This window comes from Athene cunicularia, unplaced genomic scaffold (genome assembly GCF_003259725.1).
Source record: "Athene cunicularia isolate RWA unplaced genomic scaffold, athCun1 chrLGE22_part2, whole genome shotgun sequence".
Classification (NCBI taxonomy): Eukaryota; Metazoa; Chordata; class Aves; order Strigiformes; family Strigidae; genus Athene; species Athene cunicularia.
The window spans coordinates 127,999-153,742 of NW_020799535.1; the positions used below are offsets into that span (position 1 = coordinate 127,999).

General features: G+C 42.1%; 1 protein-coding gene across 3 annotated transcripts; it reads right to left on the reverse strand.

Moving 5' to 3' along the window:
• Nucleotides 1-1,141: 1,141 nt before the first annotated feature.
• On the reverse strand, nt 1,142-24,757 carry LIMA1 (LIM domain and actin binding 1). Of its 3 annotated transcripts, XM_026867666.1 has the most exons (10): nt 24,622-24,757; nt 21,955-22,000; nt 19,467-19,925; nt 13,948-14,056; nt 12,383-12,543; nt 9,922-10,029; nt 7,610-7,667; nt 6,818-6,933; nt 3,768-3,901; nt 1,142-3,368 (listed from the first exon to the last, which is right to left on the reverse strand). In XM_026867666.1, exons 1-10 carry the CDS (start codon nt 24,738-24,740, stop codon nt 2,366-2,368), a joined length of 2,313 nt encoding a protein of 770 aa, XP_026723467.1. In that variant the 5' UTR covers nt 24,741-24,757; the 3' UTR covers nt 1,142-2,365. The 3 variants fall into 3 exon arrangements, with proteins under 3 accessions (XP_026723467.1, XP_026723470.1, XP_026723469.1); XM_026867669.1 differs by lacking the exon at nt 9,922-10,029; XM_026867668.1 differs by lacking the exons at nt 21,955-22,000; nt 24,622-24,757 and adding an exon at nt 20,800-20,879.
• Nucleotides 24,758-25,744: the final 987 nt, after the last annotated feature.

Sequence of the window (25,744 nt, forward strand, 5' to 3'; positions counted from 1 at the left end):
CCGTATTTCATATAATAACTCTTTTGGCATCTGTCCAGTTGAGAGCAAATTAAACGGCCCATTAAGCACTCAAACGCTGTGATAACTAATAGATTCAAGGACAGGCTAGTTCACGATCTGTTCGCTTTTTTTTTTTTTTTTTTTTTAAATCGACAACTTTATTTTAAAAGTACCACTTGTTGCTAATTCCTCCTTGAAGATGTTCAGCGAGTCTTGAGTGAACTGGAAGGGTGCTTGTATCTCAGACTCACAGATGCCTGAGATTTAACTAGAACTAATGATGTATAACATTAAAACCTCTAGTAACTGCAGCCAGGATTGCTTTACTATCATGTAACTGGGGAGGCATTGTAAAATTCAATTGCGTTTCCTTAGAAACAAGTAGTAGGCATATTCAATAAATCCAAGTCCACAACAGATTTCTTCCTTTTCAAATACACTTAGCCCAATTTCTAGTCAGCAAGATCTCCAATTGCTTAGTAATTTGAGGAAATCTGATACCAAATTGTTAGGAAGAGATAGAGGTTACAAAGAGATAAAGGTTTGCAATACCTCTATCTGTACGAATCAAATCTTCTCCCTTAAAAGGAAAGAAAAATTAGCAGTAGGCTGTACACCTCATGATGTGCGACTGCTAATAGCTTCCAGCTAGAAAGCAGGCTGCTTTTACCCCTCTCTCCCTCCTTCCCCTATATACATCTGTGTATCTTCTCCTGCTGCTGCAGGACACTTACTGCATTTCTTCTAGGTCTTATCCCCTGTCCATCTCAACCAAACCCACCTCAGGTTTAACTGAAGTACAAAGCTCATAGGAAGGGGGAAAAAAAAAAAACAAAAACCCTTCGGCTGTCCTTGGCTACGATGCCTGACACCTGAAACCAGAAATGGAAGTGTAGAATACCTGCAGGTCCTTATTTCTTTTGCCCATCCTGTTCTGATCCCTCTTCCACACGCTCTTTCACAGGAGAGCACAGTCTGCCCGTTGGACTGTCAACCAGAAAAAAAAAAGTGGACACACAGTGTCACCTAGTGGCACCAGAAAAAGCACTGTCTGCTCTCCAGCTTCCAGTAAAAACACCAGTATTTCAACCATCTGTTCCCATGGCGAAACGAGTATGAAAAGCCAGTCTTCAGACCTGAATTTTAATGTAAATGACCGAACTTTATTGAAGGTTTTGTTGTTAGCAGGACCGTTAAGAAAGCAGAATATTTTACACCTCAAGTATAGTTAAAAGCTAATTCTCATGAGAATACAGTACAAATAAAAGCTAATATAAAAGGGCATCCTCCTTCCACCGTTCAAGGTTTCATTATTTGCAAAATAAATGAAGTCAAGTTTAAAAAAAATGTACTAAGCTTCAATGCTAGCAATCAGAAAGTTTCACTGTTCAGGTGGTTTTATTCCAGAGGTTTTTTGCAGTGCAGCATAATTTCACAGCCATAACAAAAAGATTTATGGCAGCTTGATACAAGTAGGGTTGCAAAGTTGTCAAAAGGCCTTAAAAATATTATCTGCAGTTTAAAGTGAATGATGATGAACTCCAAGTAAAAACGATAAAAACAAACAAAAAAAAACCAACTTCAAATGCATATGAGATGCAAAAGTAATGCCCTGCAGGCTGCTGCAAACGTGTTGACGTATCCTCAAAGAGATCTGTCAGTCAGCACAGCTTCTGGATAAGCACTAAAATACATATGTTCCAGCAATGGGCACACCGTTCCAGTTGCACAGAGAAAAATAGAGTAGGGAGCCTTTAACTGATGATGGGCAGTTTTGAGAGAGATAATCACATTGCACTTAGTTTAAAATGCTTTAGCTGTTGGATACTAAGCACAAACAAATGTTTTTATTACTTAAAAAAAAAAAACCAAACCAGCTGTGCCTTTCACATGTATTAAAGTGCATTAAGTTACCATTTTTAGAGCAGGCCAGAAAGTCCCTTTGAAATTGGTCCCTAAGCACTGCAGTAGCATTTGTAGTGGTAAAAGTAGTGTATTACAGAAAGCCTGTTTCACACCACCGGTGTGAGTACAGTGAAATTCTGTAAATTGTTAGTGAAATACATACTGAAGCTCAAAAAGGATAAGACAGTAGGAGTACAAAACAGCTCTGTTCTCGGGCTGCGGGCAGAGATTACCTGTTGTCACCATCCCACAGCCAGATACTTGTTCCCATGCGCCTAGACAGACTCTTTACTGGCTTCCAGAGTCTTTTTCTAGTTGAGATAATTTGTACACAGGATTCCCTTAATGTCAGTGTGCAGTATAGCATCGCTTTCATGGAGGACAGCTGTTTGTTAAAGCTAAAAACACCCATTTAAAAAGGCCCAGCACCTTGCAGCAAGTTTTCGAGTAAAAGGCCAATTTATTCTTCATCATCATCTTCATAGTAACGATTCCTTTTGATCTGTTCTTCCACAGACAGATCTTCCATATCTTCACCCTCCCAGAAACCAACATCTTGGGATTTGCGATTCTGGTTAAGAGATGATTCCTTAGCAGTCATGACATTGGCTAAGCTGGAATGTTTAGGAGATTTGGGTTCAAGGAATTCTTCATTTGGAATGTCCTGCTCTTCCATAGCGTGTTCTTCCTCATCTGTCTCTGCATTCACCTGGCCATTTTCTACAAAGTTGTGCTCTGCTGTTTTGATACCAGACAATTCCCGTTCGTCCTCTACGTTTTTCTCTTCAGCACTCTGGATGTTCCTGTTCTCAACCTTCTTTTCCTTTTGCTTTTTGTCTACCACGACCTCTCTCTCCAGTTCCTCACTTCTTTTCAACATGTCTCTCTCTGCCTTCGAAGGAGAAGAGGAATTCTCTGTTTTATGGCCTTTAACAGATACTGTTCTAAATGAGGCGGCAACTGTAAAGGGACGACTTCTTTCCTTCAGTGAGGAAGATCTTCTTAACTTTTTGAGATCCAGATCCACATCCTCCGGCACGTCTGGCTTGGAAATCTCTTCTTCCGGGGGCCATTTGGGTTTGAATACTTTGATGCCCTCATCTAAGGCACTTCCTTGAATACTTTGGTCAGATGGAGGCGGCCAGGCAATCCTGAGCTTCTTTGTTTCTGCCGGTCTCTCTTCTCTTTCAGGCAAAGCTGAAGCTTTCGCTTCCATACTTGCTGCCAGAACTCCTACTTTAGCAATCGGGGCATCCTCTACTCCTGGGCTTGGTGGACTTTCGGTTGCATTTACACCATGGACAGTTTTCTCCAGGGATTCTTCACATTCAGTTTTGCCTGCCCATAATTCCTTATGCTGTTTGTGTCCAAAGCCTTCATCATAATTGCCCTTAGATTTGAAGAGCTGGTTGAAGTGGGGCTTGCAGTAAATATTCCCACGCAGAGATGCATATGTCCCAAGACTGTGCAGGAAAATACCAAGTCAAATGTTAGCGTTCTGTGAGTCAGCCACCCAGGCTGAATATTTTAGTTATGTTACTGAAGAGATTCAATTTTGGAAGAGACAAGCTTACAGCTTTCATGAGGTTCTGCAGCCCTCTTTGTAAAGAACCCCTGACGTTTGAAAAGTTGAACATTATATATTTTCTCCCCACATAAAATTACATTAAGAGTTTGAAAATAGACTGCATCAAGTGCAAAAGCCACTGGCAGAACTAGGACTGTATTATCACTCCTACGCTCCTCTCTAGTGCGCTGGATTGTGGTTGCCTTCAGCTCAGCTAAGCCCAAACAGCATCTTAGTGAGCTGGAGAGGAAAGCTACACTGCCCAGACGGCAGCCAAAAGCAGCGGTGTGTTTACCTGAGTTTGCTGTTGCAATAGGAACAGCGGAAACAGCTGATGTGAAACACCTGCTGGTTGGCAAAGAGCCTTTCCATCGGGTACACAGTCTTCTGACACCCAACGCAGGTTTCCTTCATTGGCAACTGAAATTTCTACGGGAAGAAGAGAAAGCTTGTTAACTGGAAAATGAATCAACTGCTAGGGGACTTGTCTTGGCTTCATGCACAGCTTCCAGAGTTCTCAGAAAAAACTGCAGCAATTCACTTTCTGCAACTCAATGCTAATTATGGTCGGGTGGGTTCTGGTGGGCAATGAGTGAGGAAGAGGCTATGGCAGGCCCCCAGGATTGCTGTGGCTTGACAGCGAGCCAGGATTTTGCCCCAGTGAATTCCACAGCTGAAGCATCACCAGTTGAGCAATGGCTGAGAAGGAACAATGAAAATACTAGAACTCAGCTATAACTTTGACTGAGCCAGTTCCCCAAAAGCTGTCCAATCTATTCCCGTAACCTCATTTTTTCTTGATAGGCAAACGATGAAGAAATATTCATGTAGATTATAGTCAGTATGACACTTAACCAAAATAAAAGAGAGAGTGCAGAGAAAGAGCTGAAATAACTTTAAAATAAAAGGTAATGGGAGGGCAAAAGACTGGAACAGGCTGCTCAATGGTTTGAAATGATCCTCTTTTGCTAACTGCTCTCCTCTCTAAAAGAGGAGGAAATAGTCTCAGCGCAGATGCAGGCAGCAGGAAACACTTCTGACTTCATTTGTAAGCAATTCCAGTTCGATCGTGAAGAAACTATACTCGGGTTTCAGGACATGCAGCCCTCAAACTTGTTCAAGACTTAAAGCGAGCAGGGCTTTGAGGTTAAGCAGCTAAAATTGTTTATGTGCTCGCTAAGAGAATTTCCTGAGAGATTAGTGCAAGGGTACACTTAAACACCAAGGAGTCAAGTGTCACTGCTGGGCTGTATGGCAACGATTTCAGATTCTGTTTTCTAACAGCATCAAGGAAGCAAGCACATTGTCCATGAAAAAAAAAAAAAAAGGTCACTTGATGCCATTCACTTCTTGGAAGCTATTAAGGCTGGCCAATAGGGAAGACACTTTAAAGGAAAAATTAAATAACTAACAGTTGAAAAATTGGCAGTCTCAGGCTGCATGTTGATTACAACTATTTAGCAGCAGGGTAAAAGAGTGCCAAAGCTCCGGACCACGGGTCTGCATAGACACATTGATATTGTGGCTTATCTTTGACAAAGAATTACCTGCTACAAACTTACTAAAAAACTTCAAGGAAAAATATGATGGCTAAAGAAAAAACAGGAAGGTCACAGGAAGACATAATTACAGCAATTTATTTATAACAGACTAGAAACAATGGTTAAGCAATGAAAGTTACAATATGTGAGGGACAGATTGCTGAAGACAGAGCCAGCTGAGGTCGGTTTGTCACAACCATAAAGTTTGCTGCCAATTTAATTCCAGTTTAATAGGTATTTCCATTTTTTTAAGGCATTGCTTGAGGTTATAGTAGATTCAAGTTCTAATTACGATGACAGCTTGATCAACAAAATTTCAGAGTTCCTTTCAAAAAAAACCAAAACATCCACATTTTCTACGTGCTGCAAAAACTATGTATAAATTCTGAATTTTGAATCAATAAATGAGATCTCAGAATGAGAATTTACCAGCGCAAACAAAAATCTAATCCTCCGTGTTTGCCACAGGGAGCAAGCTTAGTTTTGCAAGATGACATGACAGGGCTGGCGTGTGCTTCTGCAATACGTATCCCTACCTAAGAAGAGGAACTTACTTGTATAACAATGAGCCCTATGTCTGATGGAGAGGCGTTTTGGGGCGTGAAGAGAAAGAAATTCCTTTCCAGGCACACTACAAATAGGAGCTACAGGAGGGAGGTGAGGCCCAATAAATATAGGAAAACTGGAGAGAAAGCTGAGAGTTGGAGCTCACGTTAGGAGGGAAGCAGAAGGCAGGAGTAGAGGTTAGGAGCCAAGAACAGGAAACAGAAGCTGGAAGAGACAAATAGGAACCTTACATGAATAAACAGTATCTGGGTTTCTATCTCAGCAACAGGGTAGAGGCCTAAAATGGCTCTAACAACATAAAGAGATAGCACAGAGGACCAAAACACACAGGTTGTGTGTATCTTGCATGCTGTAAGGACTGAGATTACACAAATGTTATAGGCAGCTCTCATTCCATATACTGGCATTTATACTCCAGAACACTGGGAAGCCACATCTCCCTGGTCTTTGTGAGGTCAGTGCTGTTCCTCTCAAAGATGGGGAAAACAACAAAAGCACAGTTGTTTCCTCAGGAGAGAGCCAGGAAGTCTGTGGCAGCCCAAGGAACCGGCATCCTAACTCCAGACAGCACACGTGACAAGAAAGTACAGTGTGATCAAAATATTCAGCACTGCTGTTTGCGTGTCTAAGAAGATTAGCAAATACATTCCTACCCAAGAAGTTCTCCATCTGCTTTATTGCTCTCGCTAAAGAAAAGGTAACGTTAAGGACCTGTTACTCAGAATACCAAAGCCAGTCTTTGTGGAGTCAGTCACCACAGTGCCCTTACTATAAAGTTGCTACCAACTGCAGTTACCTTGGGAACAGCTGGAAGAGGAGGGTGGAAAGGCAAGTCCCAGCCTCCTGAAGGCTCTGAAGAGGAGCATCAGGAGGTCAGCACCAGTCTCTAGGAGCACACTGACTCTACAGGAGGCACAGACAAGCCCTGGTACAATCCCCTGCTCAACCCCCTTTACCCACACTGAAGAGAAACTGCCCCTGCCGCGGGGGCACGCTGTAGTAACAGCAGCAGGACAACTCCCAGAAAGCAACTCAGATGTAGTCTTTGAAGGAAAACTGACAGTTTTGAGATGCTTTTCCATTCTGAATTCAAGTTCCCTCATGAAGACAGATCAGATATTGCTATGGTTACTGCCAGACCCTTCGTGACCCCATCAGTGGCATCGAGGTCTTCAGTATTAAAGAAGTTGGATGGTTTTAACCATCACCAGTGTTTGAGACTAAATAGCTGCTTTACCTTCACTGCTTTTGGCAGAGATGCATCTGTCTGGCCAGATGGTTTAGAACCAAAGTTTTGCTGCTTTGTGCTGATGGTTTTCTGAACTTCTGTCTCGCTCTCCAAGTTTTGTCCAGCTGAGGGAGCAGAGGAAGAAGAAAAGGGAATTACAGTAACTTTAAAACCATGGAAAGCTCATAAGACCCAACAGCAATCCTACCAGCTAAGGGCTAACACATTTTTCTTGAGCAATTGCTATTAAACCTTTATATCCAGACATTTAAACATGATCATGCTACTTTTCTGATTTACCAGGAAAGGTAAGGTGGGATGTAAAGGAAACTAATATAGAGGGATCCAACAGCTAAGTTCCAGGAACTGTTCATTTCTGCAAAGTGCTGCTCATGTGGGGGCTTAAATGGAGGTGTAAAGCAACAGGAGACTGTGCTTACACGCTTTACTGAACAGGAACTTGTCTATCCCTGGACAACACCAAAGCCATTTGGTAATTGTCCTGCATTAATAAATACTTCAGCCTATTTACTAATGTCGTAGTTGCCAGAGCTATTAGCTTAAGTCCAAACGGCAAGGAAGCTACACTTAACCGTGTTCAATTGGGGCAAACAAGTTACAGAAATTCTTATAAAGTCTGAGTTAGGCACAGGACAGATTTTTTTTTAGTACAAGTTTTGATCGGGTCAAATTCATCATTTGACAGGACTGAAGTTCAGCATCCTACACACTAGCGGGCCGTTAGTGCCTTCCCTCAGCCACGTGCTTTACTCTTGCTGAGGCAGGAGAACAAGCGCTTACCGCTGCCATCCTCTAGAAGACCGGAGTGGAAGGACAAGCTGTTCTCACCTACAGAAACCTGCAAGAGAGTATTAGACAATGAGCACCTTTGCCCTCCTGAAGTCTGAATAAGCACAGCCTGAGTAACACAACAGGCAAGTGTGACACTCGAAGAACTTGAACAGGAAGAGACTGGCCGCTCTGAGGTGTGCACGAAGCTACTTTTTGTTTGGTAAGGCAGAAGGCAGAGTCCAGCTGACTGCCAAGAACATTAGCCCTTGCTACAAGGTAGAGACATCCTCATAACTGTACAGCTCTTGCAATCTTCAGCTCATCTGCCATTGTGTTCATACACACAAATACCACATTCTTTCCCCAAACGCCTGTGGCTCGCACACCTTTATCTACCTTTGTCTTCAGAAATCCTTGTGGATTTCATCAATGTACCTCCCAGATTCTCTAACCTAGAAATCCCTTAACACCAAGTAGTACACATTTACTGGAAATCTCAAGGCTTCCTCCGACATCTGACAAATCTATGAGTTTTAAACATCCTGCAAAGACAGTGCTTTTGGAGGAAGGAAAAAAGCACAAAACCCAAAAAAAAAAAACAACCCTCCACCACCACCCAACTGAATTTTAAAAAAGCTTTTGAAGAACTAGAAATCTGCTGTTCCCAGTTTGGGACAAACATGCCTGGACCTATCCTGTCCATCCTCCTTCAGAAACAGATTAATATTTAAAAAAAAAAAAACAAACAACACCCAACACTTTTTAGAAGAGTTGGATATACACCAGTGTCAGATACTAAACATGTTACAGAGAAAGCTCTTGATGTTTATTTCTTCATTCAGCTTGGCACTATTGCTATTAAATCAAATAGCTGTAAGCAGCTACATGGAGAAGCTAAAGTATTGTAACAGGATTAACTGCAAATCATCACTAATTCATTTTAATGATTGAAAGGTCCACTGAAGTTTGCAAAATAATGACATTTGAGGTAGTTACATATGTTAACATACTCTGGTCTATTGAAAAACTAACTATAACACTCGTACAGTGGGAAGTGCATCAGCAGGTTCTGTGGCTGTTGAACTCACACATGCCTGGCCCCTAAATATTTCACAGACTAGTACTAGTTTTAATTAGGCTTATTTCCAAAGCTCATCATGTCATTTCAAAAGGACAACCCTGGCTCTCAAACAGTGTTCTATTCTCTATCTTTATTGCACCTGGACACCTCAACAAGGAACTCCACGATTACAGCTGAACACAAGAAATTTGATTTCAATCTTCCATTCAACAACAGGGAAGTATTCTGATTGAACAAGTGTTCTTTTAATTAACTCACCTTTTAGCAAAAAGCAGCCTCGACCAGTTGAACGTGAAGCTGCTCAGCTGTCAGTGAGGAACAGCTGAAAGCAGCAATTTGGCCCCTTGCCCAAGGCAGGCTGGAAAGCTCTAAAAGCCCTCCTGGCATTAGGCTGCCACGTGTTCAGAATGGCTGGGATACACAGTACCCCAATTATTATTCAGCTACTTTTATCCCCTCTGCTGTCCCCAGTTTAGTATACAAATGCTTGAACGTGCTTTATTATCTCTAATTCACAGAGTAATTTAGTCTCAATTTACAGCTGAAGCTCAAAACCAGGAACAAACCCAAACTAGCATTCTCAGTTACCTTAATCAAAATTTAGCCACTAAATGCAGAAGAAACAGTGACAAATTCCTTTTATTTGTGTCATGAAAATCTTTTCTCTTTTTTTTTTTTCCTGGTGTGGTTTCTTTTTTTGATTTAAAAAAAGAAAACCCACAAACAAAACAAACCTAGCTGTGAATCATCTTTTTACAGTTAGGGAGTGTGACACAAAAAAAAAAAAATTTAGGTGGCTTCATCATAGTCATCAAAAATTAATGACAGAGTAAAAAGAACAGAAGACCCCCCACAACACCATCAGAGGTTTCAGCCCTAGCCAGCTACTGAAGCCATCAGAAAATAGGTAAGAATGATGTTGAAGGATTCTGTCACACTACAGGCATATCATTACTGAGAAGACAGGGGAACACTCCAAGACAACTTAAAATATCTGTCTCTAAATATTCTCTACAACTGCTTAAAAGTCTTTCACAGAGACTAGCTTATAGTTCAGATACAGCCTAAAAAAATAGTAAAAAAAAAAAATAATCAGGAATTCTGCAGCATGTAATTAATCTGTATCAGCTGCTCGTATTCAGTTTCTAGATGGCATGTGGAACAAGTAGATCATCTGTGCTTCTACAACTAATTCCACTTAAAGTGAAGTCCTCAATCTTCACCAGCATGAGCATCTTACCTTCTCCCCATCCTGATAGGAAATGGAGTCCTCAAGACTTGGTGGCAAATTCTCCTTCTGCTCAGATTTGTAATTCTTGACTTCACTTTCACTGGCTTGACTCTCATTCTATAGAATAAAGCACTTGAAAGTTGACAGGTTCTTTTCCCCTAGGAAAGTACTTACTTTCTGTTTTTCTTTAAATCTTTTTAAAGCTCTTTTCCTAGTATATACAGTGATAATTAAAGGAATGGGCACAAAAATCTATACAAACTTGGTAAGTGATACATTCTCATGAAGAAAAAAAAAGAGGCAGCTCTGGAATTTTACTATACCCTGTGGAGATAATGCCAGTATTTTTCTGAACAACCCCTCTTCTCTACTTTCAGATTCTTGTTTAAAAATCAACTCTCATTTCCCAGGCTAAAGCCACATCCTCCTTTCCCAGAAATGTTAACATTTCATTTGAGATTACAAATATTTCAAGACAAGACCTACCTAAAGCACTGTGCAACTGAAAAACACAATGCAACTTAAAAACAAATCCTACCCTTGCTCCAGTACTAGTCAAAAACCTAGTTCTGTTATTTACTGAGAATTTTGTGCTTGACAAACTGACTTAAGATTCTCACAAAAGAATCTTTCAATCTTAAAAAAAAAAAAAAAAAATCCAGTGAAACCTCGTGTTTCTTTCATTGCCCCGAGAAAGACTCATGCCTTTCACAAGACATCTTCTCCGGAACATGAAAGAGATACAGCCAGATGTCCTCACCAGCATCTTACTGGATTTTGTAAACGTCTGCACAAAAGCAACCACCTCTAGTAGGTAGGTGATGGAGTGTTAGAATTTTAAGGTATAGATCCGTAAACATGCTGCCTGTCACCTCTCCCGCCCCTTCCCCTATCACTTACAATGCACAGAAGTGATTCTTTCCCAGCCTTACTCTAACCAACTGTAAAAGTGTCTATCAGTTTTAATCCAGACCTAATTACACCACAATGCCCTCAAAATAGTTGTTCCCAGGCGAGATTATGGCTTTCCTTTGTAGCACAGATGTGACACATTTTAAGAGAAGGGAAGTACAAATACCACACTACCATATCAAAAGAGCCCCAGTTGCTTTGTCAGCAGGGAAGGAGAATATCCAAGAGTTACGGCTGCTATTGGAACACAGAAGTACTGCAAACATTGGCCACAGAAACCGTTGTTTGCTCCATCTTCTGGGCTGCCCTTGTCAAGGTGCCAGGCCAAAATCAAAGAGATGTTGCCAAATGGGACATGCTAAGAGCATCAGGCCGGACTGACACTCAAACTGACAGCCCCGGGGATTTGCAAACGAGAGTCTCGGGAGACATCCACGGTAAATCTCTTGCCATTAGGGCAGTAATTTAGTGGATCAGCTACAAACTCTGAGCCACAAACTGGAAAAGGCAATCTAGCAAACCGAATCCAGGCGAGAACCAGGATGCAGAAATCAGCAATTAGCAGTTAATCAGATTTGTTGCGTTGGCTGCAATTACTTTCCGTTCATGCAGTGAAGTTTACAGGACTTTCCTCCCAAGGGTTGGACAATTAGACCCACGCTGCCTATGAAATTCAGAAATCATTTCAGCTGGGTAGAGACTTTTGCCTCTCTACAAAGATAAAAAGCTTAGAACTATCATTTTTGGCTTTTCTTCCCAGTGCAAGTTTCCTAACTTAAAAAGCCTGATCTTCTTAAAATTTATTACTCTGGTTAATAAAAGTCATATTTAAGCAATAAAAGTTCCCATCATTAAGCAAAAATATCAGACAGTTCCAGCAAATGTACTTAGGCACTTTTTAACAAAAGCTTAGATTCTTGCAATCTCTTCAGCTGTAATACTTTACCCTGATTCATTAATTGCTCATTTCCTGATCAAATATCTGCAAAATTGGCACAGATTCATTCACTGCAAGAGTCTAATTGGATGCAGATAATGGGTGAGAAGACTTGAAGGGAGGTGGAAAGCAAAAGGGATGAAAACTGATTGTAGATCCCAAAGCTGCAGGCCAACAGATCCAGGTTCTGTGCACTGTGTGACACTGAGAGTCGTTCCATCTTACTGTGCCTCAGTTTCCCCTAGCTTATAGCTATTGTACAATACACAATCGAGTTTGGTTTTTTTAAAAAAACAAACCAAACAAACAACAAACATGGAGAGCGCTACAGACATGCAGAAAGAAAAAGAACGTCAGCTGTGTCCCAGAAGGAGCTCAGTCAGGGCACCAGCAATTAATTCCTTAGAAGACTTTCAAGATCATTCCAGGAAGATGCAAATACTTATTTCTTCCTACAGTACGCAGAGGGAACTCTTCATTAGAAATTACTCCTACGGCCCCAAAGTTATGTTCAAAAGAAGATGGCATTATCTTCAAAAAGCCTGGTTTCCATAAGATCATCTTTCCACTTTCAGGTCAGGACAAAACTTCACTTCTACGCAAGCCAAAGAACAGACTTACCGTGGTAATGAGGGCTGTGGAACTGCCCTGCTTGGACACAGCTGCCTGATACTTCGCCAGCCTATCCTTTATTGAAGTTTCTGTTAAGCGAGGCATCTCCAGGCTTTTCTTGGTCTCTGCCTTATCCGGGCTGAGCGCTGGACTAGTATCTACCAGATGCCCTGCAAAAAAAGAGCTAAATGAATAAAGGGTAACTTTCAGGAACACCAATAGACCAGTCTATAGGAAGATTTACAGGTCACATCCCTTCACCACTCCCAAGACCACAGAAATTCCACATACGAAGAGCAACAGAAATGCTTCAGTCAAAGGTTTAAGCTCCAAGTCTCATAATTAATGCAGCTCGTTTCACAAATAGTGTATTCACTAGATGCAGTGTCCAGCCAGTGGTCTCAGAGGTAGTGAGAGCAAACAGTTCTAACACTGATGATTGTTTTGCTGTTTCATGTTCACTGCGGCAGCTAAATGGAAATACAGATCATTCCTGGAGTGAAAGAGTTGTCAGAGGCTTTGGGGGAAAACCAGGAAAACGAGGAAGGAAGCCTCACCTGCCATTTCTACCCTCTCCATGAAAATAATTTATCACGTGACATGTTACAGATGAGGATCTCAAGAACAAACACGAAATAGTTCAGTTTAGTCTCGCGGGATCATTTGAAACATCTGGTTTTACCTCAAGAGGAAAGAAACATTTGGGAGCTTAAGTCTTTGCTCAGGTGCAGATCTCCTGACTCTCAGAATCATGCCCCATCACTTGCCATCCATCCTTCAGCAGATGTTAGCCAAGTAGGTTCAAAAGCCAGCTCCTGTGACTGCTCTGCTATCCGACTTCCTTGTATAACAGTCAGGTCTTCAGTAATAGCTTAATTATTCAATAAAGAATGATTAAAAAAACGACCTTTCCCTAGCTAGTGGCCTTGAATGCCTAAAAAGTTGTCTGAATCATTAAGGTCCCTTTTGGGGACAATAAACAAATCTAAGTAGTTCTTGCCATTCTGTCCAGTATTGCTCAAATAAGGACACAATACGCATCACTAAGTAGTGAGATATAATAGCCATAGGCTGAAAACACAAAAGACGATAAATGCTTTGTTAGAAAAGTGTCCTCGGACATATGAGAAATACATAATAAGGTCATAAGGCTGGCTGTAGTCACCCCTGTCTGGGCAAGATGAGAGGGATGGGAATGAAAGCAAGGAGGAAGAAGGCATGTTGTCCTGTCTGTCTGTGCACTACTTTCTAAATTAGTTAGACTATTAAAATAGTTATAGGATTGTCCTAGGATTAAGACGCAGGGGGGAAAAAAAAAATTAGTTCTGTTCGTTATCTTGCTAGTTATCTCCTGCGCCTTGCCTTGGTTTCCCGTGCTTAAGGCTATAATGGTTTAAAATTCACAGCAAGACTTAATTCATTAAATGCGATGCTCTGATGGACTTTACAGATGGAAGATGGCTGCACTTTCCTCCATTTCTGAAAGGCAAAAGTTAATTTCCATTGTATTGTATAAAACAGTTTTATTTTTAAAACTTAAAAAAAAAACAAGACAAAAGAAAACACAAACTGACCTGATGTATTATGACTCTTCTCTCCTTGGCCAACATCAAAGTCCTCTGAAGAGAGGCTGTTTTCAGAAATCCTCCTACCCACTGCTGTCTTCCTCTGGTCTCTAGTGACCTGTTAGAGACAAGGCCCACCTATCAGCTGCCTGGACAAAGACTGTTGCGTATAATCCTTTAAGATGCACAGGTGTCACTAGCAAATCTGCTTTACTGGAACAAACAAGTCTAGCAGGTGACATCTTATTTAACCAATATAAAGTTTGATCACAGAATACTTGACCCTCTGTCACCTGGAAAACACTGTCTTGAAGAGGTCAGTAGATGCCCTTTGACTAGTTATCCTTGTTGAAAAGTCAGAGAACCACAAAGATCAGATTTTTAGACATTTACCCCCTGCAAACACAAAACTCCAGTCTAGATTTTTGCATTTCATACAATTTCTTTTGAAGCTAACGTTCAAGGTCATTTTATGAAGATTTAAAAACCAGAAAAAGGATGGAAGGAGCGAGCTATCAAAAATCTGCATTTTTTTTCCAGCAACAGAAATAATAATAAATATTATTGTAACAAAAGTTATCTAAATTTACTTGCTTTGATTTGGATAGCTGATGCATTTGGTACCAAATAATTCCCTAATTAGGTCTGATGAGGCTGAAGTTTAAGCAGGAGAGTGCTAGAGATAAATATTCTCAGATATCCAGGATAATCGCTATCTGCAAAGCTGCAGTGCTGGACAGGGTAGCACTAGTACACAGATGCTCTGCCTGGCTGAACCAGATTTGATACCCATTTGTTGAGACCAACTCCCCAAAAATCTAATGCTCAGTAGAAGAAACTGTGAAAAGAAAACGTCAGCAGCTTTGATAAACGCTGATGAAGCGCGGAGTTTAATTTGACTTCATCGAGATGGGATGTTTTCACAGCTGAAAGTCAAAGTCAGCCTATAAAATACTAGAAGGTGATAGATCTTTGTTCCCTCCCTAGGAAGAGTTAAATCACAGAGCCAGTTGGAAATGAAGGTTGAGGCTAATGTAGGGAAAAAGGCAGGTTTGGCAAGATGCTCCAACCACACATTCCGCCCCCCCCCAACCCCCAACAAGTTGCTTATTTGCTGGTCACCAAACTGAAGGAAATTCCAAAGTTTTATTTTAACAGAACTGCGCTGGAAGATAATCACTGTGAAGAATCAGGCTGCTTTGGCATACAAAACAGCAACTTTACCAGGAAAGGAAAATGCAGCTGGAAAACCTCTTTTTCCATTAGCATGGGAAATATTTTCTATTTCTGTGGTTTAAGACTTTGGTAATTTTTCTTACTGGAAAAGAGCTTAGCTATGACAAGTCTTTTCCTTCCATGGAGTGTGCCGATAGGTTCAGTTTGGGAGTGTCTGCACACTTGTAAGGACTTGCAGATTCCTCACTCCGTGCCAACTATCCTCAGATGATTCTTGGGCAGCCTACGTCCGCTGTAGCGTCACCTTGAGCCCGCAAAGTTCTTACAACTCACAAATTTGTCAGTGAAGAGGTCTGGCTTTTGACTGGCACACAGAGAAGATCGTTATAGGCAGAATACTCTTGAAGACGCCATCCTTCGAGGATGCAGAAGAGAAAACATGTTTATTAGCCCACTTGAAACCCCTGACTATTTTATTGCTGCCCTGGCTTTGGGGTTTTGGGTTTGTTTTTTTTTTAATAACATTGCACCACACACTTTTGTACATGGCAGGAGAAACAAGCTACAAATGAAGACACAAGTTTTGCAGTATAGACACAGGGAAAGTTTAACTGCCAGAGTGCATAAGGAAGTTTTTACTACTAGGAAACAAAGGTCTTAATTCAAGTAATTTAGATTGAGCATCTGGGATTCTGACCTCACTGAAATAAGCCATCAGCACTTTTCAGGAGAAAAAGACAGTTAGAAATCAAGATGGGAAACTTGTTCGGGCTGCCTCTTCTTATTCTCCTTTGTTCCAGAATCTCATTTCCATTTATTGTCACTGTAGCCTTTCTCAATAACATCTTGCCCTCATCTTGAAAAGACAAAGAATTCTCAATTGTAGCTGAAATTAATTATTAAACAAACTAAACCTCTAAATAAGAGTTGGCAAAGGCTCAGCATGTCGTCAAACATTTATGACAAGCATTCAGTCAGTACCCACCAACAAGAATCTGGATCAGGGGCCAGCACCTTACCTAGACACATGCACAAAATCATTGTTTGCTTTCAAGCAAGGAAAAACCTCCGTATTTTTACCAGCAGTGAAGGATTCGACATTCATCAGAAACAGACTCTGTTGCTTGACTCTGTAAGACCTTCACGAGGGTTGATGAGTTCTGACTTCAGAGCAAAGAGCTTTCCCCGCACTGGACCTCGTTGGTGGCAGCAGGAATTGTTCAATTATCAGAGGCAGCCATCTCCTGACCAGCTAACCAGATGAGTTAATGAATACTCCAACTGTCAACTGAATCACCTCTACAGTCCTGCCAGCTCCTCTCCTCCTGTCCTCTTTGCCACCTCAGACATCGACAGGTCCTATGATGTCACCTGAACAACTTTGCTGTATGTAAGTTGTACGACACAACTGGCCTAGGCCTTGAGAGTAAAAATCCGTAACACCAAAATACAAAAGCTTTAGTTAAGAGTTCAGAGATATTTCTGCACACGTTTTAGTTCTAAAACCTACAAATATAAAGGCAACGTTGTGTAAATTTTATACCAAGAGTTTAACACCGTGGGGAAAAAGAACAGACTAATAGGAAAAAAAAGTTTAACAAAGGGGAGATGAGAGACTTTCCCCATTGCAATCAATAGACTGACCAACCACAAGTAATTGGTGAGGATGGCTCAGGAAAGGGAACACCTTCGGCATGAAGGAATCCCCGACTCCCAACCTTACGCATCTGCCACTCAGTTCCCATTGCAGTCCTGGCTGGGCCACAATCCCCATGCCACAGCTTCTGCTGCTTGCAAAGTGAGATAAAATATGCCTCAAGTCTGGAAAGCCTCATGTCTGCTTCGAAGACAAAAGAGGTGAGCGCAGAGGTACCACATACAGAGTTAACAGCGACTCGCCCGGGGCGCAAAGAGTCCTTGCGCAAAAGGCCAAATAAAAGTTACACCTATTTCATTATAAACTAAACGTGTCGGATGTGACCCTGCACGTAAGGTTAGCTCCACGAGACATTAAGTTTTTGCCTTAAAGAAAAAACACACACCAATTTGGAGACAACTTTTCAAAGAAGCATCACAGATCTGCTTGCTCCTTCTTTTCTTCTGATCTTCCCCACGTATGTTTTCTCTATTGCTTACAGGAAGAATTCTTTACAATTGATAAAAGACCTGATGCTCCGTCTTTGCTTGGTGCTCAACTAATCTAGACCAACACGCCTGCGTCGAACATGGTTAGAGCATTTTTTTCCACGAAAAAGATCTGCCTCGTATCTAAATTGCAGAAGACAGAGCAAGATCGGAATGAATAAATGCATAAACTAGGAGGTTTTGCTTATAACCCTGAAAATGAGACTAGCTTTGTTTAGAGTGGGTGATTGAGTCAGGAAATCCAGGCTCTCATCTGGATTGTTGCCACAGATTTGCCCAGCAACCCGGCAAGTTGTTTTATCTTTACTGCCACGAAGTTACAGCCGTGTTGCTACTCCGCTTATACAGATGTTTTGGCTGCAAAGCTCTGACAGCACTTACACCTTAAGACTTCGGTAAATACCAAGGAAAACTGCCACCTCTCAGCTGAATTTACAGATGGACTCCACGAGCTTAAAGGGCTTTTCCAACCTAAATGATTCTACGAAGCCTTGCTTGCACTTAAACCGGAGGTTTATCAACGGACAGAGTTCAAGGAAAAGCACAAATGGAAGAGGCAACTGTGGAGCTTGCCGTTAGCCAAACTTCCAGCATCGCTGTAGCTGCTTCCTACCTTGGTGAAAAAGATCTGTGTCCCCATAGCGCCAAACTATCTTCATTGTACGTGACTGCATGACATCATCCTCCAGTCCTCAGATAGACTCCCAGAACCAGAAGAAAGCTTACAATAGTGCTTTCTAAGTACAAAGACACCCCCTCCCCCCATACACTTCAACTTTAGAGCACTTTGTGCCTTTCCCCTCCTAAAATTAAGAAGTAACCGGACGAACTCGGAATAAGAATTTAACTGGAATCTAACCTGAATAGTTTCACACCTACTCTATGGTATTTACTGCGTTCAGTCGGTTTTCAACAATATTTGAATTACTAAGCTTGACAGAAATATCAGTTCCAGACTCAGTCAGCTCCGAAACAATTTATTCCCCAGGCTAAGATAAAGTTACTTGAAGCCCATCTGCAAAACGGTACTTTCCTGTGGAATCCTGACTGATTAATCCTACACAAGAGTTCAGAGAACTGCTATCGGGAGATCACCCTCAGAGCAGAGCTGATAGCATGGGCAGCTCTCACACGGTGACAAAGACTACAAAAAACTAAGCGGTGAAATGACTACATACAGACCCAAAAGTCAATTTAATACAGAGATGCTTCTCTGAAGCCCCTAACTGTTACCTATTTCAACAACGTTTGTACAAAATTTTTTTGTTTTACTCGATACTGCAAGAAAATCACCGGCAGGAAAACAAAAGTCAGAAGTATAGGAAACTATGAGAAAACTGGAAAATCCACCAGCATCAAGGCCTCGGGACTGTGTTGCAAGTCACTCGCATATGCAACTCATTTTCTAGTTAAGCAATTCTCCCCGGGGACACACAGTCTGCAGTCCACATGCAGGATCAGATTTCATGAGCAGTTGTAGGAAAAATGCAAGCCCCGTGCATTTGCAAGTCAAAACTAGTGAAGGCAGGAGCTTGTCTGGCTATCTCTGCTTATTCTTCCCCCGTGAGGATTTTTTTTTTTTTGATAAGAAACATTTGTTAAGATATGAAGATGAGAGAAGAGCAAGGAAAAATTGGGGAGTATTTCACAGTACATATTTATCTATCGCTCTATATACGCATATGTGTGACTCACATACTGATACAACATATATTTAAAAAAAAAAACCCACAAAACCTCTTAACTCTGGCAGTACCTCCATCTCAACTGCAGCCGCCCCAGATTGTTGAGCTCACTTCAAACAGTTACTTTAATATATATACACACATATATATTTTTACACAAATCACGTTTACATAACTCAGTCTTCAGACAAGATATTAACAATCCCAACTTGCTTTAGAAAAAAAAAAAATCAATATATTCTATACTTATTTTTTCTCTCAAATTGTACCCCCTTTCGCAAGCAAATCCACTTTCTCTCTCCGATGAGCATCACCAGTAGCCACAACTCCCCACACTCTGCACAGATCTGTACAGCTCAAATAAGTTATTTACACCAGCGACATTATGTTTCAGCTAAAACAATGAATACAATTATTTACAGAGTCAATGGTTCGGAGCCACTCCCTCCGGGAACTTTTCCTGATGCCCAAGCGGCAGCAGAGGTTTAGTTTCTGTGAAGATTTGAAGGGACAGATCCTTACCTTGGTCTGAGTCGCTTCGCCCTTTTCAAACATCATCTTGAGTTTGTTCAGCGGAACGCTGTATTTCTCGATCTTCCCCGAAGAGTCCGTGCTTTCGCTGGCTTCGGGCTTTTCCACTTCTCTGGGCTCCCTCAGACAGTTTTCCATTTTACCACACTCTGGCGAGTGGCTTTTAACCTTCCTGCTGTCACCACCAGGACCCTGCAGCTGGCCGGGGGTGCCCGGGGGGGCCTGGCCGGCACACTCCGCACCAGCCCCCGGGCTCGGCTCCGCGGCTGGGGGAGAAGCGGGGCTGCTCCCGACTCCCAGCCCGGGGCTGGCGACCTTGTGCCTAAGCTCGGCACAGCTGCTTCGTAGCGTTTCCTTCCGAGGCTCCGCTCCCAGCGCTGAATTCTCCCACTTCTTCTTTAGCACACTCAGATTCCCCCTTTTAAAATGAGGGGGCAGATTTTCTGCGTTCTACAAAGGAGGAGAAGTTAATTCCAGTTATATGCCTGATGAAGCAGTAAAGCGCTTCCTTTCTGTGCGAAAGGAAGTTAGAGGCTCAGTCCTGAGCTCAGCGCTCTGCTTTTTCAGACAGCTGTGAATAGTTACAACTGTGCCACATGGAGCAAGCATCCAGGCTAGGAAAGGAAGGAGGGGGGAGAAAAGTCAGGAGCTAAGGCAGGAAGTGAGCAAACAGGATAGCCTTATAAGGGAAAAGGGAATCAAGCTCTAATGACTTAAATGACAGACAAAAGGCTTTAAATCCACACACGGAGGCAAGGGGACCAAAATCCACACCACAAGGGTCTCCCGTCCTCGCACAAGCAAGCAGGAGCGAAAGCAGCCACAGGAGAGAAAGAGAAAGAGGTGGCGTGCCAAATGTGGCCATCTCTTCCAGCTGGTTCAAGAAGACAACAATTAGTAGGCCTTCCAAAAAGCTACAGATTAGCTTTCAGAAACCACTACTTTTTTTTTTTTTTGGAGCTCCAGCAGAAACACATCAGTTAACAGTAGCGTTTCAGTTACAAGCGAGCTGTCTTCACTATTTTATACCATACAGCGTAAGGCTCAAGCCGAACACCAACAACAAATGTCTTTTTTGCTCCCATTTATAAATACCAGATCATTTGCTGGAATTTCCCTTCTATTTCACTCAACACACTGGAAGCTTTTGGCAGGATGCATGCACGCAGCCCCAAGTGCTGCCTTACCCCTGCGAGTTAGACGGTGATACACACAGCAGCGGTACTCCTCGTGTTTCAAGTGCTTTTCAGACTAGTTCTGCTCACAGGTTACCTTTCCCCAGAGTCACAGACCGGCCCACGTTTGATTCATTCCAATCTAATACCTGCCACCACCACGTTTTCGCTGTCTCTCCCTTATGGAGACCACGACGTATCAAACTCATTGCAAGTAGAACAGGTCTGCGAGGCTTACAGGAATTAAACGGGATTAGCAGCTATATTAGGATTTAAGTCTCTCACCCTATTACTCCTCTGGTCACATTTTGAACGCTGCTTTGCAAAATTAACTTGAATCCACCTGCACTTCAAAAAAGATCAGCTTGCTTGCTAACTGTATTTAAAAGAAGGTACTAAAGATATGAGGCAAATGTTGTAACAGAAGGACTGAAAACGGCGCAGCAGGTTTCCTCAGGAACACCTCTGGACCTGACGCCTATGGAGTCCTGGCATACTTCACACACAAGTCATTCTTGCCGGGGACTTGCCCGTTCCCTCACCACACAAGCAATGTAGGAAATTTAAAACCGGAGAGTCATCTTTAGAATGCTTATTTTATTGCGCCTATATCCCAAACAGAAAAAGAATGACTTCCGAAGCATTAAAGAGATCAAGGCAGCATGGTCTAACACAGACTTACCTGCATATCCTGAAAATAGCGCCGGTCTTTTAAAATACAAATTAAACTGAGGATCTACTTATACAAAGACCTGAAGTCTTAGTGCCTGGTATTTCAGGCAGGGTCCCTGACCCCAGAAGAGTAAATGCCATGGAGTTTAGAGGAGGGAATGTGAGGCTGTAACAGAGCCAAAAAGGGTGGCTCCCCCTCATCCAGGAGCATTTTGAACAGCTATCAAAGAAAGACATACACGTAAGATTTCAGAGAGGCTGGCAGCCTCTTTTAAGCAGACTTTTAAATTTAGTTAAGAAAGGAAGAGGTACCACACAACTGCCTACAGCTAAGAACAAAGAGGTGGATATTCCTGTGTTGTGGTTAACTCATTTTGCCTTTTGCTTAGGAGCGAATTGGTGATTCAACATATAGCTTTGGGCAAGGAATGCGATTTCCTTTCCTTTCATTCACACTGGGAAAGAGTAGGGGGAATGAGTCAAAAGCAAACGCTATGTCTAAGCCAAGTTTTCTGTAGGACACACGGCAGCAAATCGGATATTCCAGAAATCAACTGTCACAGAAACAGGGCATGCAGGTGATCTGTTCTGATTGCAGGTTGTTGCTTATTGCCTAGGAAACAAATACTTACACTTCTTTTCTTCTCAGCCGTGGCTTCTTCAGCCGCTTTCTGATACCTTTGAGACAGAGGAAAGAGAAAAAAACAAACTAAACAAAACACAAACCGTTTTTAACCAGAACACTGAATGCTCTCCAAGACAGCTGAGATTTGTTTTCCCCACCAAGGGCTCTGTGCACTTCCCAGACCAATCAAATAAAACCAGAGGCTGGAAAAATAGTGGCAAATAGTATCAGAACAATGCAAAGTGACAGATACGTTTTAAGTCATTCCGTTTACAATAATAACATACATTAATATTTTTCATTACCTAAGCACTCCGATCCTCAGATGTAGACAGTTTACCTTGGAATAGCTGTATTGTTTCCACCACCCAGCTGTCTGCTGTGCCCCCTTGCAGGAATAACTTGGCTATTTATACAGCAGCTGCTCAACCGTAACAAATTACAGCTTGGCATACGCAGAAAATCTACATAAGTGCCAGTTTATTTTACTATGCTGGGTTGTAAACTGCACCGATTCAGCAGTTGCTTCACGAGCAGCTGAACCATCCCAGCAGTGGAAACAGTAATCACAGCCCTCTGAAGATAAGCCACCCTGGATCATGAATCAAAGTCCTTTAAGAAGCTATAGAAAACTCCCAGCAACCTGCACAGCACCGCACAGAAGTGCCCCCACAGCTCGGGGCACGCAGACCCTGCTGATCAGCCACAAGGCGACTGCACTTTGCTTTAGAGACGCACAAATTAGTCCGATGTGACAAATCTGGCCGTTTGCAAGGAGAGCTTCGACTCTCAAAGAAACGTCACCCGACGTCTGCTTGGGCAAATGACATTTCTATCTTTCTTCTCTGTGGAATTCTACTTTTGATACAACCGTGAATACAGGCAGTAAACGAGACACTAACGTTGTAACAGTCATCAGCTTCAGGCTTCAAATAATTGCTGGTATCAAACGAATAACTAACGTATATCACAGGCTCAGTTCCTTCTAAGAAAAAAAAAAATTCTTAGGTGCAGATACCTGCTCTGTTACTTGTTTTTCCTTTAGAACTGATTTTTTTTTTTCCCCTGCTCTGAATAGTCTGCTCCTATGCAGATTTCTCCTCTCATTACACTAGAGTAGACAAATTACACCCTTATTTCTGCTCTGCAAGCTGCATTTATTGTAGAGACTCAAAGCTGCTCAAGGAGTGTAGCTGGCCCTCTAATCAATGCAAACATACTAACCTATGTCTCTGTACCATAAAGGTTCCAAAATTTGAACAAGACGTGCTGAGATTTATGGAGGAAGAGAGATCAGTGCTGGAAGAAGCAACAAAAAGAGACACAGGGATGAAAGTCAAGGACCACACTGGAGAAGGAACCAGGACTGACACACCCCAGACCACACTCTGTAAGTTAACCCACCACAGCACGCTGTTTCAGTCTCTGCTATTGCAATTCGCATGTCTCTGACCTGACAAAACTGATAATCTAAACACTACATGGAACGAAAAAGATATTTTCACATACAAATATTTAGATAACAGCAATTTATAAAAATTATGCCCCTCGCAGCGTCAGCATTGGCAAAGCCAGTAAGTAGGAGTGTGTTTTCCCAAGGAACCTGACACTGCTTATGTAGAGGGACCCCAATCGATTAAGGAATAGCAGTTTGGATTACTTCCAGTAAGCCCTTTTCAAAGGATTATCAACATTTAGCAAAATGTCCAGGTTCTGTAATCAAGCCCCAAGGAGTGAATAAATCACCTTAACAAGAGCGGTCAAACCAAGCAGCTTCTCCTAGCACGGAGTACTTAGAGAGCAACTCAGAGCTGTGGCCCAGGTTGCAATTAGCCTTCCCCTATAGACTCCAGAAAGTTTCTCCCACGCTCAAGATTCAAATACTCCAAAACCTTGCAACACTATTAAGTGCAATAACCCGGGAAACCTGGTTGCCCAAATCCCACTGAAAATCCAAGCTGCAGTCTATATAATTCCTTGAGGAACTAAAAGCTTCTCCAGAGAACACGTACGGGCTACCACCACCCAGCTTTCCCTGTGTATAAACTATCACTTTATGATCTGACTGTAACCCATCATTCAGCTCTCAGAGTAAAAGGAGGGGTAATACCCCTTTTCTACACAAGTTTTGAGAGACACCTGGAAGGGGACATCTGTGAAGAACACAGCGACTGTGAAATTTGCTCGAAGGCTCTTCCTAGAGGGGAACCTCTACCACCACCAGTTGACAGCACTGGTCTCCAATTAACTGATAATGCATTACTGCTACTTTCTATAGTGCCAGGCAGGAAATGCCACGTTCACAGAGAAACCCACCTCGTTCATGCTTAAGCAGTTAAAGAGCATTCCTGATAAGTAAAACCCTAATGGTGACAGCCGCCTACCTTCCAATACCGGCCCTTAAAAACAAATTACAATTTGTAGTTTGACAGAAAACATTCTACTTTCTTTTCTGACAGCAGAAAAAGGTATTATCATTCTGACTGTTGAAAATATATAACGTCAGCAACTAGAAAAACTTTTGTCCAGCACATATTAAACCAGAAACATAAATGCCTGCAGATCTGTATTATTTTTAAGATGCAAAGCAACTGTCAGTGAAGCGGTCATTGTTCAGGGTACCAGCTGTCAACCTACATGCAGAGCTTGCGTTCAGCAGCCTCACGGCACTTACTTGGAGAACCTCTCAACAAGGGCTGAGGACTTATTCTTGTTGACTAGAGAAAGCTCTTTCGCAGTGATTTTCAAAGACTGCGAAGTCCATTGTCTTCTGTTGAACGGGGAAGGCTCCATCTTATCACCACAAATACCTGCTCGGGAAGAAAGTACAGGGTCAGTCACTATGAGCTGCGTGAGCAGAAAAGCATTCTCACAAAGTGATTTGATATTAAGTCACGGTTCAGGTGCTCCCAGCATACAAGTGCCACTAAATCCTGCGCACTCGGGATCTTGTCCATTAAATGACTCGGGAAAAAGCATCAGACTAAAATGATCATTTCCCCTGCAGATGCCACTGAGATGGTGCCCTTCATAAAAACACGAGCCACAATAAAAGGGGTGAGGGAGAGGCCGTAAGCCAGAACGGGAGTAAGAAGCAAGCTGTGATTGAAGAGGATGCTAATGCAAAGCTCTGTATTTTCTATCCACACAGGGGCTCCAGGAAGCCCTAATGTGCCCTCTCTCGCTCCGATTTCTAAACCAAATGTGCTGGCATTTATGTAAGAAGGCTTGAGTTATGAAACCTAAGAGGATGTAATTCCTATGCAAACATTTTTCATTCACTCTTGTGGTGTTCATTCTTAACGCAGCAGCCGTTTCCTCTGTGAGCTGAAACAAGTCTTCTGTTCGTGAAGGCAGCTGTAAACCTCATGTTGCAATAGCTATCAGTTTCCTAAAGGAATAGTTTTAACTGCCCTGTCCTGCTGTAAACGGGAAGAGATTTTTGTACAGCTTTTCACCACAGAAGCCAACAAAACTCTATCAGCTTTTTTTTTTTTTTTACATACTTAATTTTCTTTTGTGGAGGAGGAAAGGACGGGAGATTAATTTAAAGCGCTCTCTGATAAGACAAAAATAAAGCTTGTAGGGCAACGCCTTTCCCTTTTTCCTCTTTTCTTTTATCCCTGGTCTCATGTCACACAATGCCTGTAGCAAGTGCCCTAACTGATCCTACAATGCTAACGTCAGGCAGGCTGATCTCCTCCTCATATTTTCCATCAGTTTAACCGATTTGTACCATTAGGTCACAAAACTCCGAACGTCTGAGCGCAAGGCTGCTCGACCACTAGTCACACTGT